At 37.9% G+C, this 20658-nt stretch overlaps 2 protein-coding genes across 11 annotated transcripts in view; one reads left to right on the top strand and one right to left on the bottom strand.

Annotated features, from left to right (window-relative positions):
- Positions 1-1592: 1592 nt before the first annotated feature.
- Positions 1593-3679, bottom strand: MPLKIP (M-phase specific PLK1 interacting protein). Its single transcript, XM_081148085.1, has 2 exons — positions 3267-3679; positions 1593-2316 (listed from the first exon to the last, which is right to left on the bottom strand). The coding sequence occupies exons 1-2, from the start codon at positions 3603-3605 to the stop codon at positions 2116-2118; spliced, it is 540 nt and encodes a 179-aa protein (XP_081004211.1). The 5' UTR covers positions 3606-3679; the 3' UTR covers positions 1593-2115.
- The window catches only part of SUGCT (succinyl-CoA:glutarate-CoA transferase), an 844228-nt gene continuing 827224 nt past the window's right edge, over positions 3655-20658 (top strand). For all 10 annotated transcript variants that reach the window (XM_081148082.1, XM_081148079.1, XM_081148077.1 and 7 more), the window contains exons 1-3: positions 3655-4164; positions 11222-11273; positions 11922-11995. In XM_081148082.1, coding sequence (XP_081004208.1) covers positions 4059-4164; positions 11222-11273; positions 11922-11995 — 232 coding nt within the window. In that variant the 5' untranslated portion in view covers positions 3655-4058. The remainder of the gene's footprint in view (positions 4165-11221; positions 11274-11921; positions 11996-20658) is intronic.

The raw sequence follows: 20658 nt of genomic DNA, 5'->3' as shown, positions 1-20658 counted from the left end.
AGGCTAATAATAGAAACAAACCAAAATATCAATGTCAAACATGAACAACTAGAGCAATATATATATAGCAATGAACCTTTTCTGAAGACAAAAAAATGTTTCTTTTAAAAAAATTAGAAAAAGTCAGACCTCTGGAAGTAGATGTTGGTAAGGTGACGGAAAAAAAAATTACATTTAGTTGTTTAACATTACACTTGTAAAGCAGTAAAATAAAATGTACATAAACTATTAGAACAGTTAAAATTTGAAAGTCTTCCAAATATATACTTTATCACAAAATACTTTTTCTTATTTTTGCCAATAACCCAGTGATTGCTAAGAGTGCTTTAATAATTATTTCTAAAAGCTATTTCCTAAAGATATTTCTTGCCTATGAAGTTCAATAAAAGGTTTAAAAAAGTAATATACTTGCTCTAATTTTCATTATGCATCATGACCTCGAATCATCTGGAAAGACAAGATATTAGGGACTAGACATTTCCTTTAATATATTGGGGAAAAAGTATTTACTATTTTTTAATATGCAGGATATAAGGGCAGAGCAATACCGTAGATAAAATCAGACTATCTGCATTCATTCACCAAGTATTTATTAAGCACCTACTATTTTTCCAGGCATCATTCTAAGAGCTGAGGATATAGGGGTGAATAAGTAGCAGCTACAATTTTTTGAGTGCTTACTATGTGACAGGCTCTGGCCTAAGTTTCACACATGTAAAACCATTTAATCCTCAAATACAACATCTCTGTGACATGGGTACTATTAATTTCTTCCTTTTACATATGAGAAAACTGAGGCATAGATGTTAAATAATTCATCCAGTTAGTAACTGGCAGTAGTAGTCCTGGGTATCTTAATCTAAAATCCTTCCCTTCTCATTTTCTTCTTTGCCTCCGTGAAAATCTAACAAAATGAATTAGGTATGGCTCAAATAGGTGGCGAGACCATTTTATTTTTGGACATTTATTTCTGGGAATGTGTAAACAAAATTTTAACCAGCTCTATTTTCATCTATTGTGACCTCAAAATATTTTAAAAGCCTTGATTTTGTTTAAATAGAAAAAATATCCCTTCATATTTTTCCCTCCATTACTGTAACATTTCTTCCTGTGGAAAACCATTTCTGTACTCCAGGTAGGCATAGTAGGGCTAAAGATCACAGCACTGTCTCATTGTAGGGGTGGGTCCACTATTCAAACTAATTAGGCCTCACTACCTTGGACAGTTATTAGGTCAGGACTACAGAAACATAATCTAAGTAAGCAAGGCCAATCTGCCTTCCCTGGGATTGACTAAATTGGGAAACGTCCTCTTCACAAAGGAAGCGAATTGAGACCGCTGGTAGCCATCTTTCTTGACCTCAAGAGAAAATAACTCCACAATACTGAGTAATGCAGAGAAATTCAGACACAAAATATTTTGACCTAACTATGTAAGAAATAGGTATGTCCTTGCCCTTTCCAGTTAAGTGAGGATAAAGGGTATAAAAATTCGTTTTTTACTTAAGCTTAAGTGAGTTTCTGTGACTTCCAATCAAGTTTCAATGCATTTTAACAAAAGCATTACATAAAATATGCACATAAAACAATGGTTATAATAGGAACAGTACTCTTCTTTATTCTTTCTTTACCACTCTTTCTCTGTGAACAAATATAGAACTGTCTACAGCTCAAAAAGGATGGTTTATTTTATTTTCAAAAGTAGTAGGCAAAATATTTACTTATGAATTCTGATTACAAAGCATTATTTCAATAATTCCATTCCTTTAGGAAAGGGCATAACCACAATATAGCTAGAAAGACAAAATGTTTTATTTTAAAACATTGGAAAAACATTAAGAGACAAATGTCCATTATATAACCAAGAATGTTAAATATTTGGAAACTGTAAATCTTCTAGAATGTGGTAGGCACTTTCAGAGAGCTAAATATTACAAATTATCCTACCATATTTCTTCTCTAATACCAACAATATTTGATATGATGAAAAATACCAAGAAGACCCAACTAATTATTCAAAGTCACCATGTCAGGGTTCAACTTAAGTACACAAGTTAAAGTTCTGTCCAAGATGTTCCTGACACATGAAGCTTCCAGTTGACAATTTCAGAAATGCTAACAAAAGTATCTTCCTTTTTTGCTTGTGAATGTTTGAGTATTGCTGTACTGTTGGCTTATATCCACTACAGATATTGGTTCTAGGCCAGCCCAAGGGTCTTCAAGCATTGAAGGTTTGAAATAAGTTTCCAATTCATTAGACATTCTTTTTTCTCTACAACGCCCTGATCCAAAAGGTGTAGATGTCCTTGGAGAACCCTTTAGAAAAAAAATCATCAGTTAAAAAACCATTTATTAGAGATAACTGGTACTTTTTCTTTAAAAGCTAGTTGGGGGTCATATTGTTAAAAGTTGTTGTGCTTCGAAGCCAAATACATTCCACTGCAAAGTCCACGCTTTCTTGAATCTAGTGCTTTTGTTTTTAAAATGTAAACTAATTTGGTATTCTGTTATTAATCCCATGCCTACTGTCACCTCAAGTACTTTGGGTTTTCAAACTTTGCGGAACTATCAAATAGTGATGAAATAAGAAATAATTGTATTTCAGTTTTTCCTCAAAATTTCCATATTTTTCTGGAAAAAAACCTATTTAACCCTATAGCTTCAAAATTTCTAGAACCTTCCCATCTCATTAGCTCTAGACTTAAAGGGCTGGGATGCACCGAATAAATCACAAAAATCCTACACACACCAAAAGTACTCTTTCAACTCCTGTATTCACTCTCACCGAGAGGAATAGGAAACTCCCACTATCACTGCTTTCCCTTGAGAAAACTTGGAGTAGAGGCCAGTGTCGTTCGAAAACAAAGGCGGGAAAGGGAAAAAAAAGTGCAGCAGCCTATAACCCTCTAACCCAGATGAACTCTATCCTGGGAATTCATTCGCTTCTTTTCTCTCGGAGACCTGGGCTCAGAATAAATTCACTGAAACGAATTGGCAAGGCCTCTGACAAAAGAGAATTAGGGAAATTTCCAGCCAATGAGTGGCAGCGTAGTGGCTAAAAGCAGGAGGGCTCTAGAAAGTTAAGGCCACTTTCTCGGGTAATCTAAAGACAGTTAACTTCTCTGAGCCTCAGTTTATTCATCTGCAAAGAGAAGGTAACAAACAATCTCACCTCACAGAGGATTAAAAAATAATCCACATAAAGGGATTATTAGTACCGTGCCTGCCATACAGTAAGAGCGTCGCAAGCGCTGGCTATTTATTACCTGGGGGTGAGTCTGCTGCTGCCCTGGGGAGTAGCCGAACTGCTGCTGGGATCCCGCGGGGGACCTGGAGTAGGAGCCAGGATAGCTGCCAGGGGACGGAGACCCGAACCGGCCCCCGGGGAAGCTGCCGCCGTGTCGCGGAGAGGGGCTGCTCCCATAGGGCCTACCCCGGGGCCCGTACGACTGCGTGTGATGTGGACTCCCGTACCCGTCCCTAGGGGAGGGCAGTCGTGGCCCGCCTCCGCCCGGGGTACCCCGGAAGCTGCTCCCGCTACTCCAACCTCCTATACCCTGGCTGGGGTACGGAGGAGTCGGGGGTCGAAAATTCTGTCGGTGCATATCTGGAGATGGAGACCTGACTCCCGCGCCCCCGGAACCGTCCCGACCGAACCGTCTCAGATTATTGGTGGTCCAACACCAAAATAGTTCTCCGCTGCCAGCGCGGCACAACACATTGGTTCCGGCTACACAAAAGTTCCGCTAGCGGCAGGGAAATGAGTTATTTGTGTAAAGAATGAGCGAATTTAAGTGAAGGAGGGAGGAAGAAGAGGATAAAGAAAAGGCGGGACACCCGGCTCGGAAACGTTCTTTACAGTCTGGCTGTCTTTGGTGAGAACGACTGGTTAGACACCTGCCCAGACAAAGACCGGAGACAAGAGAGCTGCGCCCAGCGCGGCCCCGCCTGCGGCCGGGGTGGAGTCTGAGGCGTTCGTGGGCGCCCCCAGCGGCTGCGGGTCGGGCGATCCCTGTGCTCATCTCAGGCTGGGGCAGAGGGTGTTTGAGAGGCGCGCGATGCTGGCTGCGCTGGCACTGGCGAGGGTCGCTGCTCTGCGGAGAACCGGCTTTATCTGTGGCCCAGGCGGCAGAAGGGAGCTGTGGACCGGCCCCCCGCAGTCAGGTACCCTCCAAAACTGCCCTCGCGGCGAAGGGGACGCCGCCGGCGGCGCCCTGCGTGGAGTGCCCGAGCTCTCCCGACGTTCCTGCTGACCCCGCAGGCCCTTTGGTCTTTCCGCGTCCCTGCGCCGGGCTCAAGGCCTCCCGCTGGCTTTGTCCCGCTTTCCGGCCTCCGCGGAGTCTCCCGCCCGGTCGGGGCGCGGGGCCGGGAGCTCGGCGCTGCGCCCGCCCCACCTCGGGTCATACCGGGCGCAATTCTCGCCTCTCGGTTACCCCCACCCTCTCGTCTCCCAAGTTTAAATAACTTTAAAAATGTACACCCGCATTTCAGAAGGGAGTTCAGATTGCATCTTGGCGAGGCTGTGCAAACAAATGCTGGACTTTACTCCCTCTTTTGGATTAGCAGGCTAGGGAGGTGACTAGGAAGCAGCGATACTGATTTTCAAAGAACAAAACTTGGCTAAAGCTTAAAATCTTGATTGTTTCACAGACTTTTAGTTAAAGAAAAATGTGATAATTCAATAATGACACCTAATGTATAGTAAAACACGCCTTTGTACCAGACAGCTGTCCCATATTTTGTTTAGAATTTGAAACTTATATTTACCATAGTTTTGCAGAACTTTTTTTGCTCCTTCAAAATTTGGGGTTACAGTCACTGAATCTTTACACCAGCTTGTAGGAAACAATCTTAAAAGTGTCGGCGGTGGGAATGGCACCAGGTGTTAGACCGGTGGGGTCAGACTGGACCTGGGTTCAGCAACCTTGGTGCTTGAGTTCTGGCTAGGAAAGAATTTAGAGCCAAGATTCAAACAAAAGGAAACATTTATTTATTAAATCAGAGAGGTGGCCCTAGAGGGTTTGGCTCAGTGGCTAGAGCATGGGCAGACTGAAGGGTTCCATTTGGGCCAAGGGCATGTATCTCTGCTGCAGGCTGGATCCTGGGCCTGATTGGAGGCACGTGGGGGAGGCAACCAGTTGATGTGTGTGTGTGTCTCTCTCTCCCTTCCACTCTTTCTGAAAAAGCAATGGAGAAAATATATCCTCAGGTGAGGATTAAAAAAAAATCAGAGGTGGAAAAAGTAATTCATAGGAGAAATGGGCTTAAGTTATAGAAGCAAAGGAAGGGCCCTGGGAGTTTAGGAATGAGGAAGGTAAAGGCGGTGCACCTGGGGGTGGCGATGCGGACGTGGAGGGGGAAAGGAAAGGCACTGGCCTGCTCCCTCTGTCCTAAGGGGTTTTTTTTGTTTGTTTGTTTTTTGTGCTCACCAGAGGATATTTTTTCCATTGCTTTTCAGAGCGAGCAGTAGGGAGATCACACACACACACTCTCTCTCTCTTTCTCTCTCTCTCTCTCTCTCTCTGATGTGAGAGAGACACTTCCATTGGTTACCTCCTGCACGTGCCCCCAGTCAGGGCCCAGGATCCAGCCTGCAACAGAGGTACATGCCCTTGGCCCAAATCGAACCTCAGACCCTTCAGTCTGCTGGCTGATACTCCAACCGCTGAGCAAAACTGACTAGGGCCCTAAGGGTTTTAAGGAGGAAGATTTTAGGGGAGATCCCAGGGGAAGATCTCAATAGAATATTCAGCAGCTTTACAGGTATGTCCTTTCAGGTGTCAGGTCTCTACTGATTGATTGGTCAGTGCTAGGGCAGGGGGTCATTATTCAATGCAGCTGGTCTGAGGTCAGCTGTAGCATTGCTTGTCTGGTTTTGATGCTTTTCTGGGCCTGGAGCTGAAATACACCTGAGGCCTAGATATTGTCTCTAGGGAGGAAAGGTCAGGGAGTCTAAACCACATGGCCAAGCAATATGCTAGGGGAGGAAAGGTCACCCTGGGAACAAGGTCCCACTCTACAATTGTTTTGCTAGGCACCCAGGGCTTGCACACACCCCCACACACTGTGACCTGTATCTGGCCCATTGTTCTTACTCTGCTCATGTCTATCTAACTGCCTACCACAAAAGAACTTAAACTCATTCAATCTTTGCCTCATGGATAGCAAGTGCTTTTCAGTCTATACACATTCTTGAAACTGCCACTCTTCCTCACTCTGTTTTGTGACATGCCTAGCCTAGAGTGTGATGTGGTAATGTAAGAAACATTTAAACCTGTAAAGAATTTTTGAGAGTTTATTTGAGCATAGTACTGGAAGTCCTAGCCACAACAATCAGGCAAGAAGAAGAAATAAAAGGCATCAAAATTGGAAAGGAAGAAGTAAAACTTACTTTTGTAGATGACATGATACTATATATAGAGAACCCTAAAGGTTCCATCAAAAAGTGACAAGAACTGATAAATGAATTCAGTAAAGTAACAGGATACAAAATAAATATCTAGAAATCAGTTGCATTGTTATACACCAATAATTAACTATCAGAAAGGAAAACTAATAAAACAATCCCATTCACAATTGCTTCAAAAAGAATAAAATACCTAGGAGTAAATTTAACAAAGTATAGAAAAAAACCTGTACTCAGAAAATTACGACACAGGAAAGAAATTGAAGAAGATACAAATAAGTGAAAGCATATACCATGTTCATGGATAGGAAGCATTAACATCATTAAAATGTCATTACTACCAAAAACAATCTATAGATTTAATGCAATTCCTATTAAAATACCTAGAACATATTTCACAGAACTAAAAAAAATTCCAAAAATTTATATGGAGCCACAAAAGACCCGGAACAGCAACAGCAATCTTGAGCAAGAAGAACAATTTGAGGAATCACTCTATCTGATAGCTATACTACAAGGCCATGGTAGTCAAAACAGCATGGTATGGGCATAGAAGCAGGCATATAGATAAGTGAAATAGAATAGAGAGCCCAGAAATAAACCCATGCCTTTATGGTCAGTTAATATTTGACCAAAGAGGAAAAAACATACAATGGGGTAAAGAGAGTCTATTCAATAAATGGTTTTGGGAAAATTGGACAGATATGTACGAAACTAGAGCACCGTCTTACACTGAACACAAGAATAAACTCAAAATGGATTAAAGACTTAAATGTTAGACTCAAAACCATAAAAATCCTAGGAGACAACATAGGCAGTAAAATCTCAGACATTCCTTGCAGCAATATTTTTTCTGATATATCTCCTTGGGCAAGGGAAACAGAAGAAAAACAAATGGGACTACATCCAACTAAAAAGTTTTTTCTACAGCAGGGAAACCATCAACAAAATGAAAAGACAATCCACTGAATGGGAGAACATATTCACCAATATATCTGATGAGAGGTTAATATCCAAGCTTCACAAAGAACTTATAAAACTCAACACCAAAATATACAAGCAATCTAGTTAAAAAGAATATGAATGACCTGAATAGACAGTTCTCCAAAGAAGACAAGCAGATGGCCAATAGACATATGAAAAGATGTTCAGTGTCACTAATCATTAGAGAAATGTAAATTAAAACCACAACGAGATACCACCTCACACCAGTCAGAATGGCTCTCATCAATAAGTCAACAAACAAATGTTGGCAAAGATATGGAGAGAAGGAAACCTTTGTGCAGTGTTGGTGGGAATGCAAACTGGTACAGCTACTGTGGAAAAGAGAATGGAGTTCCTTCAAAAAATTCAAATGGAACTGCCTTATGACCCAGTTATTCCACTTCTGGGAATTTATCTGAAGAATCCCAAAACACCAATTTGAAAGAATATATGTACCTCTACATTCATTGCAGCATTATTTACAATAGCCAAGATTTGAAAGCAGCCCAAATGTCCATTAGTAGACGAGTGGATAAAAAAACTGTGGTCCATTTACACAATGGAGTACTACTCAGCTGTAAAAAGGAAGAAATTTTTACCCTTTGGGACAGTATGGATGGACCTGGAGAACATTATGCTAAGTGAAATAGGCCAGTCAGAGAAAGACAAGTACCATATGATTTAACTCACATAGAATTGAATGGATATACTGAACTAACAAGTTGAAATAGAGACAGTCTCATAGCTAGAGAGCAGGCAGACAGCGCTGATGTGGAGCGGGGGTGGGGAGGTTGAGCAAAAAAGAAAAAAGAGAAAGTACTCATGGACACTGACAACAGTGTGGTGATTTCGGAGTGGGAGATGGAGGTGGAAGAGGGTATGGGGGGATAAATGGTGATGGAAAAAATAAAAGAAATTGTTTTTGCCTTAGGTTAATTGCATTCAATTAAAACTATTGATAGAGCACTTAGTATGTATAAAGCTTAGTGATTACCAGTGCAAAGGTACGAAATGGATAGGAGGTAAATACTACATTAATAAGAACCCAAAGCTGAATAAAGTGAATGTCTTAACAACAACAACAAATTTTTGAGTTAAGGTCACAGGAATAATATCCAGTTAGAAAATAAAAATTAAATTCATTGAGAACAGCTAATTTAATGGAGAACTTGAAGCATGGGTAGGATTTTAGCAAATAATGTTGGGAAAAATTACATAAGTGGGAAGGAAGGAACATAAATTAGAGCCTAGAGGAAAGATAGATACATAGGGTAAATTCTTTTTTTTTTCTTCTTTTTTTTGAATATATTTTTATTGATTTCAGAGAGAGGAAAGGAGAGGGGGAGAGAGAGAGAGAAACATCAATGATGAGAGAGTCATTGATCGAGCCCACAACCCGGGCATGTGCCCTGACCGGGAATCGAACCCCAATCGCCTGGATCCCAGGTTGACGCTCAACCTCTGAGCCACGCCCAGCCAGGCCATAGGGTAAATTCTTGGACAAACATTCCAGTTTTATCATAGCACAGGATCAACTCTGTGGTATGTTGACAATCTCCAGATCTCTTTTGGGATGTCTGATTCTGCTGTTTGCTGTAGTTCAAAAACCATTCCTTGAATGTCCACGAAGTAATAAGCACTTTAAACATTTACAGAGATAAGTGTTGTCTTTTAATACGTGCTCAGAATTCTCATTAGAATCTTGGAGTGAGTCTGCCCAGAAAACTGGAGCATCTTTCTGATGTTGTCTTTGCATAGTTTTCCTTTTCATATCTCCCTTGAAGATGAATGATCCAAAGAATCCAAATGGTGCTTGTGAAAATATGCTCCATCTTAAGGGAAAGTGAAATTCACTTCTGGCTCCAAAAAGCTCTGGAAATGTCAGGATTTCTGTATACAGCAATAGCTGTGATGGACCTACACTCACAGGCCTCTCTCCCAGGTGACCTAGTGCCACAGGAACCAATGAAGTATATTTTTTAAAAATGTTTCCAATCGTCCTAAGTGGCTCAGTTGACTGGAGTATTGTCTGGTACACCAAAAAGGTTGTGGGTTCGATTCCTGGTTAGGGCACAAACCTAGGTTGCAGTTCTATATCTCTCCTCCCTCCCTGCCTCCCTCCCTGCCTCCCTCCCTGCCTCCCTCCCTGCCTCCCTCCCTCCCTCCCTTCCTCTCCCCCTCCCTCCCTCTCCCCCATCTCTCCCTCTCTCCTTCTCTCTCTCCCTTTCTAAAAATCAATAAAAGCATATCCTTGGATGGGTGGATAGGGGTAAGGGGGGGGATGGGGGAACATCTGTAATACTTTCTACAATAAAAACAAAAAACAAAAAGAAAAAAAACATTTCCTTGAGTGAAGATTATAAAAAAATGTATTGAACCAATTAGTTTCATCATTTTTCTTCATAAGTTGAGCCTGATCTTAGTCATCATGATCTAAACTTTGTAAGCCACCTGACCATAATTTGATTTTGTGATTTAATGTTGTTAGATATGTTGTGAATTACTGATATAATTACCAACCTCTCTCCTTTTTTTTTAATCCTCACCCGAGAATATATATATATATATATATATATATATATATATATATGCACATATATATTGTTAAAGTATACGTTTTTATTGATTTCAGAGAGAGTAAGGGAGAGGGAGGGAGAGAGTTAAAACATCAATGATGAGAGATTCATTATTGATTGGCTGCCTCCTGCATGCCCCTGACTGGGGATCAAGCCCCTAACCCAGGCATGTTCCCTGAATCAAACCTTAATCTCCTGGATCCTAGGTTGATGCTCAACTGCTAAGCGATGCCCGGCCAGGCGAGAATATATTTTTTAATTGATTTTTTTAGAGTGAGAGGAAAAGAGAGAAACAGACAAAGAAACATTGATGTGAGAGAGAAACATCAATCCGTTGCCTTCTACAGTCGCACCGACCTGGGCACATAGGCCAGGGGGATCTAATCTGTAGCCCAGGTGTGTGCCCTGACTGGGAATTGAACCCGACACCTTTCAATGCATGGGGATGATGCTCCAACCAACTGAGCCACACTGGCCAGGGCTGTCTCTTTATTTTTAAAGCTGATGGGTGAAAAGAAAAAGGAAATGGGCACATGATTGTAAATTGTTTAATAAACTTTTAAAATTCATTTTTTTCTCCCTGTGTTAAATGTAGAACAAATAGGCAGAGGTCTTTATTGTTATTTTTTGTTAGTGCTTTTTTCTTGTTTTGTTTACTTTTTATTTATTTATTAAGACTATATTTTTAGAGCAGTGTCAGGTTCACAGCAAAATTGGGAGGAATGTACAGAGATTTCCCATATGCTCCCTACCCCCACACATGCACAGCCTCCCTAAGAGGATACTTTTGTTACAATTGATGAACCTACATTGACACATAATCACTTACAGTCCATACTTTTATGTTACTCTTGGCAGTTTATATTCTTTGGGTTTGAAAAAATGTGTAGTGATGTATCTAACATTATAGTATCATATAGAGTATTTTCAGTGCCCTAAAAATCCTCTGCTCAGCCTATCCTCTCTCGCCCTCTCACTTTTTATTTTTCATTAGACAAACTATTTTAAGTGTAACTGGGGATTTATTTAATTGGGAATAATCTGAGATTGGAGGCTTTAATTTTTACAGATTGACTTAATTGGATCAGGTCCAGATTCCTGTGTTACATATAAAGCAAAAACAATGTAAAAGGAAAAAACATTTTTTTTTTTTTTTTTTTGCAGAGATTGCTTAAAACACAGTATAAAGAATTCTGCATTCTTCCTCCTGAAAATTACTAATCAGTACTCTTTAAGTTTTCTGTATTTTTGCCAGATACTGACAATGTGAAGCCATTGGAGGGTGTAAAAATTCTGGATCTAACAAGGTTTGTATTGGCTTATCTGTTTTTCGGTGGTTGAGTTTTAACCTTCTCTCAAAAAACATTCATGTACTTTTTAAATTATAAGAGGGTGCTTATATGCTTAGTATCAAAATTTTGGAAGGAAAAAAAGGAAAAATTCCTGTAATTTTATCATTCTAAAGACAGTATAATACTTAATTGCATTTCCTTCCAATTTGCATATTTATATATATTTTATAAAAACAAAGATTTGAACCATATTGAAATGATTGTTTTATGCACATTTTAAGCATAATGTTATATTTTGAATGTTTTTCTATGTCATTCAGAATTCAACAAAAATATATGATATTTTATTATATAGTTTTCACAAAGTTAATCATCCCCTGATATTTCACTGTTATAAAATAGGTTTCCTATTACATAAATCTTTGTCTTAGTAATCTTTTAATTTCTTCCTTAGGATAGAATACTGGAAGTAGAATTACTGCATCCAAGGGAATATACTTTTTAAAACTCTTGATACATATGGCCAAGTTACATTTTTGAATAGTTCTAACAATTTTAATTCTTACTAGCATTAATGAGCTTGTCTGTGTTGATGGACTATTTAGAAAATTAATATAAAAATCTTTAAGAGGGTGATTTATTTGTCATTGTTTAACATTGTAGAGTACTGGCAGGACCTTTTGCTACAATGAATTTAGGAGATCTTGGAGCAGAAGTTATAAAAGTGGAAAAACCAGGTAAAGTTATTGTTCCCTTTAAAACATAAAAACAAACTAATATTTTTAATATTAAAAAAAATCCATATACCTGTATATGGGATAAAGAAAGAATTGCAATGAAATTATTATTTTCTATTTTTCCTTCCTTATTTTCTCCGGAACCTAGACTAATAAACTCTTTTTATTTTTTATATGTTCAAGAACTAAGGCTTAAGCCAGGTCTTTCATGCACATACAAAAGCCTCTGGTAGAAAGTGAGATGCAACATGTAATGTAATGATGCTAACACCACTTATCATTTCTAAGCACTTTGCCTATATTAATTTGATCTTTACATCAACCTGGTGGGCTGCTGTTATTATTCCTAGATTATAAATGAGAAAATAGAGACACAGAGATAAAGCAGTTTGTCCAAAGTCACACAGCTAATAAGGAATATCCAGGCACTCAGGTCTTATTGACTCTCCTTAGGCTCACACAAGTCTTAATGCTGAGACTGAGATTGGACTGAGGCTGGCCCACTCCCTCACTGTGTGATGAAGCAAAGGCAAGGAAAAGCTAAAGGTAAAAGGGAAGAAATAGGACACAGAAAAAGGAGAGAAGGGAAAGGAGTCAAAGTCCTTGAAAAAGGAGTCCAAATGCCTGTCATTTTTTTCTATTTCTAATAAAAGAAACATTTTTCCATTTTATGATTTTGAGGGAAAACACATAAGCTTAGATCAATTCTTTGTCTTTATTTTTTTAAAATTTTTTAAAAATTAAATTTATTGGGATGACATTGGTTAATATGATCATACAGGTTTCAGGTGTGTTACAAGATCTGTATATTGCACTGTGTGCTCACCACCCAAAGTCTTTGTTTCTTGTCTGACATCTTTCTGGTTCTTTTTCCCCCTCTTTGTCTACAGAATAAACTTTTTCTGTGTATACAATTCTCACTTTTATTTGGTACCTTCTTAGCATTTTGATGTTTAGTTCATGCTATTATTGACACTCAGAAAAGTGTCATGTTGCATGCCCTTTTCCTCCAACAAGAACTCAGAGCAGAGTCTGAATCATCCTATAAACAGCCTTTTGGGAAGGTTTCAAAAATTAGCATTATTATTTATTCTTGAAGACCTAATCCTTATGGATTTCAAATAGATTTCCCAAATCAGTGAAAATGGTCTAGCCTTGAATTGTGCTCATATATCTATAAGACAAGGGACTAGTTTTATAATTACATCAACTTATTAATTCACCGTAGTGATTAAATGGCATAAAGTAGAATACTTGATTTGGAAGAATCAACTTTTTGCTAAATAGATCTCTTTAGGTGCCCAAAGCAGGAGAAGATTCTCTGATCAGCATGGGGAATATTATATATTATTACATTTATATGACTCTGTTTCTCAGGCTTCAGGTGGTAAATCGTGCTTTCTAGAGACAATGCTTTATATATCCAGCCATTGATGTTTATTGCTTTTAGTCATTGCTGGATGCATGCTGAAAAATATTTTAGTTTCTAGTAAACATCTTCTTTTCCAGGCTCCATAAAACTTCTAATTTCCACATTGCTCTCAATTTCAATACCACAGCACTTTCTAATTTCAACCACTGGGTCTTCCATTCTAGAGAGAGCATCCAATCTAATTTCTCTTGCTATTTCAGTTTATCATTAGGTTACATATTTGTAGTTATATTAATTTTAGAAATTGTTATTTTCTATTTACTTAGGCCTATTTTTCCTTTGTACTTTTTGGTTCCATGGTGGAGGACACCTTCCTTTGTCTAGGCCTTTATTATGTCTCAGGCATACCTTGGTATCAAGCTTCATTTCCAGCAGGTATTCATCACTCTTTTTCTGACTGATCTCTTTCCCTTCTCTTGCCCAATACATTTTAGTATTCATATTATATATTTAATTGTTTTGGGTTTTCAAAAAAATTATTTAACACAAATATGAGGAAAAGTAACTTGGCAGTATTTTCAAATTTCAGTAGAGAACTAGTCACTCTTTTTATTTACTTTTCCAGTTCTTTCATTAAATCAAGTTTGGCTGTAGGTTTCTGACTTAGGATTTAGATTACATTATTTGTGTAATCAAAGAGTATATCAAGCTTAAGTATATATATTTTTTCTTTTTTTAGAGTTAGTCAGTGAGTATAAGCTATATGCCTGCAGGGCCAGGCACTAACCTAAATGAGTGCAGTGGACTGTATATGGCAGGAAATGATGCTGCTGATATTCCAGTAGGAGGGAAGTGAAAGTAGGGTTGTTGGTCTTTTGTTCACTGCTGTGTGTGCTCTGCATAGAGCAGTGTCTGTGACATTGCAGGGGCCAACAAATATTTGTTAAATGAATGAATGTGGTAAAATATCAATTAAGGCAGTCTGAATTTTATTTTTATTTCTATATTTTTTATTAAATTGATTGGGGTAACATTGGTTAATATGATCATATAGGTTTTAGGTGTGGGTTTCTATGTTACAAGATCTGTATATTGTGCTGTGTGCCTACCACCAAAGTCATATCTTCTCCTGTCACCATATATTAGGACCCCCTTCGCCCCATATCACCTCCCCTCTGGCAACCGTCACACTGCTGTTTCTGTCCATGAGTTTCAGTTTTATATCCCACATATGAGTGAAATCATATGGTTCTTAGCTTTTTCTGACTTAATTATTTCACTTAGCTTAATATTTTCGAGGTCCACCCATGTAGTTGCAAATGACAGTATTTCATCCTTTCTTATGGCTGAGTAGTATTCCATTGGGCACATGTACCACATCTTCTTTATCCAGTCCTCTGTAATAGGAAACTTTGGTTGTTTCCAAGTCTTGGCCACCATGGATAATGCTGCAGTGAACATGGGGGTGCATATATCTTTGCGAATACATGTTTTTGAGTTTTTTGGATATATACCCGGGAGAGATATTGGGGGTCATATGGTAGCTCTCTTCTTAATTCTTTGAGGAATGGCCAGACTGCTTTCCATAGTGTCTGAACCAGTCTACATTCCCAACAGCAGTGAATGAGGGTTCCCTTTTCTCCACAACCTCTTCAGCACTTATGCTTGTCTTGTTGATAATAGCCACTCTAACAGGTGTGAGGTATCTCGTTGTAGTTGTTAGTGAGGTTGAAAATCTTTTCATATATTTATTGGCTGTTCGTATGTCTTCTTAGGAGAATGTCTGTTCAGGTCTTCTCACTTTTTGATTGGATTGTTTGATTATTTGGTGTTATGTTTTATGAATTCTTTATATACTTTGGAAATTAAACCTTTGTAGGAGCTTCTGTTTGCAAATATCATCTACCATCTGGTTGGTTGACTTTTTGTTTTGTTGTCAGTTTCTTTTGCTGTGCAGAAGCTTTTTAGTTTGATATAGTCCCATTTTATTTATTTATTTATTTATTTATTAAAAAAAAAAAATCTTTATTTCAGAGAGAGGAAAGGAGAGGAAGAGAGAGAGAAACATCAATGATGAGACAGTCATTGATCTGATGCCTCTTGCACGCCCCCGACTGGGGATCGAGCCTGCAAAACTAGCATGTGCCCTGGCCAGGAATCGAACCCCGATTGCCTGGATCCTAGGTCGACACTCAACTGCTGAGCCATGCCCGGCTGGGCCCATTCATTTATTTTTGCCTTTACTTCCCTTGCCTTTGGGGTCAAGTTCATAAAATGCTCTCTATGACCAAAGTCGTAAGTTCGGTACCTATGTTTTCTTCTATGTAACTTACTGTTTTGGGTCGTATATTTAGGTCTTTGATCTATTTTGAATTAATTTTTGTTCATGGGGACAAACTAATCCAATTTCATTCTTTTGCATATGGTTTTCCAGTTTCCCCAGCACCATTTACTGAAGAGACTATCTTTACTCCATTGTGTGTTTTTGGCTCCTTTGTCAGAAATCATCTGCCCATATACATGTGGTTTTATATGTAGGCTCTCAGTTTTCTTCCACTGAACTGTAAGTCTGTTTCTGTGCCAGTACCATGTTGTTTTGATTATCGTAGTTCTGTAGAAGTCAGATTGGGTGATACCTCCAGTTTCGTTCTTTTTGTCTCAGGATTGCTTTGGCTATTTGGAGTCTTTTGTGGTTCCTTATAAATCTGATGATTTCTCATTCCATTTCTTTAAGAAATGACATTGGTATTTTTATGGGGATTGCATTAAATCTGTTTATTGCATTGGGTAATATGGCCATTTTAACTATGTTGATTCTCCCAATCCATGAACACAGGATATTTTTCCATTTTGTTGTGTCTTTTTCAATCTGTTTTCATAATGCTTTGTAATTTTCAGTATATAGGTCTTTCATGTTCTTTGTTAACTTTATTCCTAGGTGTTTTATTCTTTTCATTGCAACTGCAAAAGGAATTTTTTTTTTCATTTCTTTTTCTGAAGTCTTTTTTCGTATACAGGAAGGCAATGGATTTTTGTACATTGAATTTGTATCCTGCAATTTTACTGTTTGTTTATTGTTTCTGATAGTTTTTTGGTGGAGTCTTTAGGGTTTTCTAAATACAGAATCATGCCATCTGCAAAAACTGACAGTTTTACTTCTTCCTTCCCTATTTGGATGCCTTTTATTTCTTCCTCTTGCCTTATTGCTCTGGCTAGGACTTCCAGAACTATGTTGAATAAGAGTGGTGAGAGTGGACATCCTTGTCTTGTTCCTGATCTTAGAGGAAAAGGTTTCAGTTTTTCACCATTGACTATGATGTTAGCTGAGGGTTTATCATATATGTCCTTTATTATGTTTAGGTATTTTTCTTTTATTCCTGTTTTATTGAGTATTTTAATCATAAATGGATGTTGTATCTTATCAAATGCTTTTTCTGCATCTATTGATAAGATCGTATGATTTTTAGCCTTTCTTTTGTTAATATGGTGTATTACATTGATTGATTTATATATGTTGAACCACCCTTGATCATGATGTATTTTTATTTATTTTATGTAATTAAAATATGTTTTAAAATTATCTTTATTATTGAAAATATTATAGGTGTCCCCCCCCTTTTCCCCCCTATTGATCTCCTCCACCCTGTAACTGGCCCCCCCCCAGGCATTCTTCACACTATTGTCTGTGTCTGTGGGTTATGCATTTATGTACATAAGTTCTTTAATTCATCTCTCCCTACCCACTGCCCCTTACCCACCTTCCCTCTGAGATTCATCAGTCTGTTATATGCTTCTTTGTCTCTGGATCTATTTTGTTGATAAGTTCATGATATTCCACATATGAGTGAGATCATGTGATACTTGTCTTTCTCTGACTGTCTTATTTTGCTAGCATTATACTCTGTAGGTCCATTCATGCTCTCCTGAAGGGTAAGAGATTCTTCTTTTTTTTTTTTTATAGCTGTATAGTATTCCATGGTCTAACTATATGACAGCTTTTTTATCCATTCATCTACTGAAGGGCACTTGGGCTGTTTCCAGATCTTAGCTTTTGTAAATTGTGATGCTATGAACATAGGAGTACATAAATTCTTTCTGATTCGTGTTTCAGGTTTTTTAGGATATACTCCTAGAAGTGGGATCACTGGGTCAAATGCAGCTCCATATTTAATTTTTTGAGGAAACTCTATAATGTTTTCCATAGTGGCTGCACCGGTCTGCATTCCTATCAGCAGTGTATTAGGGTTTCCTTTTCTCCACATCCTCACCACCATGTGTCATTTGTTGATTTGTTGATGGTAGCCATTCTGACAGGTGTGAGGTGATAATATCTCATTGTGGTTTTAATTTTGCATCTCTGATTAGTGACTTCGAGCATTTTTCCATATGTGTCTTGGCCATCTGTATGTCCTTGTTGGAGAAGTGTCTGTTTAGATCTTTTGCCCATTTTTAAATTGGATTGCCTGTCTTCGTTTTGTTAAGTTTTATGAGTTCCTTATATATTTTGAATATTAACCCTTTATCAGATGTATCATTGGCGAATATGTTCTCCCATACAGTGGCTCCCTTTTCCTTTTGTTGATTTTTTTTTTTGCTATGCAGATGCAGTCCCATTTGTTTATTTTCTCCTTGTTTCCCTTGCCCTAGGAGATGTATCAGCAAACATATTGCTATGAGAGATGTCTGATATTTTTGCTGTTTGTGGTTTCTTTTAGGATTTTTATGGTTTCACTACTTACATTTAAGTCTTTTATCCATTTTGAGTTTATTCTTGTGTATGGTGTAAGTTGGTGGTCTAGTTTCATTTTTTTGCATGTACCTGTACAATTTTCTCAGCATCATTTATTGAAGAGACTGTCTTTACTCCATTTATGTTCTTGCCTCCTTTGTTAAATGTTAATTGAGCATAATGGCATGGGTCAATTTCTGGGTTCTCTGTTCTGTCCCGTTGATCTATATGCCTGTTCTTGTGCTAGTACAGTGCTGTTTTGATTAAAGTGGCTTAGTAATATAACATGATATCTGGTATTATGATCCCTCCAACTTTGTTCTTCTTTCTCAAGATTGCTGCTGCTATTCGGGGTCTTTTTTTTGTTCTATATACATTTTTGGAGTATATGTTTTAGATCTGTGAAATATGCCATTGGTATGTAATGGGAATTGCATTGAAACTATTTATTGGTGTGGGTAGTATGGACATTTTAATAATGTTATGTCTTCCAATCCATGAACATGCTATATTCTTCCACTTATTTATAATTTCCTTTATCAATTTTTACAACATCTGTTAGTTTTCCGAGTATAGTTGTTTTACCTCCTTGGTAGGTTTATTTCTAAGTCTCTTAATTTTTCTGTTGCAGTGGCAAATGGGATTGTTTTCTTGATTTCTCTTTCTGAGAGTTCATTATTGGTATATAAAAATGCCATCGATTTCTGGATGTTAATTTTGTATCCTGTTATGTTGCCTAATTCATTTATTTAATCTTTTAGTTTTTTGGTGGAGTCTTTTGGATTTTCTATGTACAATATCATGTCATCTTCAAATAATGACTGACTTCCTCCTTTCCAGCTTGGATGCTTTTTGTGTTTTCTTCTTGTCTGATTGCTGTGGCTAGGACTTCTGGTACTATGTTGAATAAGAGTGGTGAAAGCAGACATCCCTGTCCTGTTCCTGTTCTTAGGGGAAATGGTTTTAGTTTTTGTCCATTGAGTATGATGTTGGCTGTAGGTTTGTCATATATGATGTTTATTATGTTGAATTATGATCCCTCTATTCCCACTTTTCTGAGAGTTTTTATCAAAATGGGTGTTGGATTTTGTCAAATGCCTTTTCTGTGTCTATTGATACAATCATGTGATTTTTGTCTTTCAACTTGTTTATGTGATGTATAACATTTATTGATTTGTGAATATTGTACCAGCCTTGCATCCCTGGAATAAATCCCACTTGATCATGGTGTATGATCTTTTTTATATATTGCTGGATCCAATTTGCTAATATTTTGTTGAGTATTTTAGCATCTATATTCATCAGGAATATTGGCCTATAATTCTCTTTCTTTGTAGTGTCTTGGAATTAGGCTAATGCTGTCCTTGTAAAAAGAGCTTGGAAGTGTTCCTTCCTCTTGGATTTTTTGGGAACAATTTGAGGTTAGTGTTAGTTCTTCTTTAATCTTTGGTAAAACTCCCCTGTGGAGCTGTCCGGGCCAGAACTTTTGTTTGCTGGGAGTTTTTCTATTACTACTTCAGTTTCATCTGCTGTTGTTGGCCTGTTCAGGTTCTCTGACTCTTTTCAACTCTGCTTTGGAAGATTGTATTTTTCTCAGAATTTGTCCATTTTTTCAGTATTGTCCAGGTGTTGGAATATAGTTGTTCGTAGTATTTTCTTACAATCCTTTGTATCTCTGTGGTGTCAGTTGTTACTTCATCTCTTTAATTTCTGTTTTCTTATTTATTTGGGTCATGTCTCTTTGTTTCTTTTTTATTTTATTTATAAATTTAGGTGCTCCTATGTTGGGTGCATATATGTTGACCTGGATTATATCCTCTTTTTGGGTTGATCCCTTTAGTATTATGTAGTGACCTTTATTGTCTCTCCTTATGGCCTTTGTTTTGTAGTCTGTTTTGTCAGATATGAGTATTTCTACCCTAGCTTTTTTTCCATTTCTATTTGGATGGGAAATTGTTTCCCATTCCTTAACCCCCATCCTGTGTGAATCTTTTGTTCTGAGGTGGGTCTCTTGTAGACAGCATATATTTGGTCCTTGTTTTCTTATCCATTCAGCTACCTTATGTCCTTTGATTGGAACATTTAATCCATTTATATTTAAGGTTATTATTGATAGGTAAGTATCTATTTTCATTTTGTTTCTCTATGCCTATGTTTCTCTCATTCTCTATTTTAATTTCTTATTACAGCAGTCCCTTTAGAATTTCTTGTAATGCTGGTTTGGTGGTGATAAACTCCTTTAGCCTTTTTTTTTGGTCTGGGAAGCTCTTTATTTCCCCATCTGTTTTGAATGAAAGTCTGGCTGGATAGAGTAGTCTTGGTTTCAGATCTTTGTTTTGCATTACCTTGAATACTTCATGCCATTCCCTTCTGTCTTGTAGAGTTTCTGATGAGAAATCACCTGAGAGCCTTATGGGAGCTCTTCTGTAAATAACAGATTGCTTTTCTCTTGCTACCTTTAAGATTCTCTCTTTGTCTTGAATTTTTGGCATTTTAATTATGATGTGTCTGGGTATGGGCCACTTTGGGTTCTTCTTGCTTGGGACTCTCTGTGCCTCCTGA

Source organism: Miniopterus schreibersii, assembly GCF_964146895.1.
Source record: "Miniopterus schreibersii genome assembly, chromosome: 9".
NCBI classification, from domain to species: Eukaryota; Metazoa; Chordata; class Mammalia; order Chiroptera; family Miniopteridae; genus Miniopterus; species Miniopterus schreibersii.
Note: the sequence above shows the minus strand (reverse complement) of the source record. Positions and strands in the feature narration are given on the sequence as shown.

What these genes read in the sequence shown, in the direction of transcription:
- MPLKIP (XM_081148085.1), bottom strand. Translation starts at nt 3,605, where the DNA reads ATGCACCGACAGAATTTTCGACCCCCGACTCCTCCGTACCCCAGCCAG. An exon ending in AGCAGCAGACTCACCCCCAG is followed by an intron (nt 2,317 to 3,266) that starts GTAATAAATAGC and finishes TTTTTTCTAAAG; the next exon opens with GGTTCTCCAAGGACATCTAC.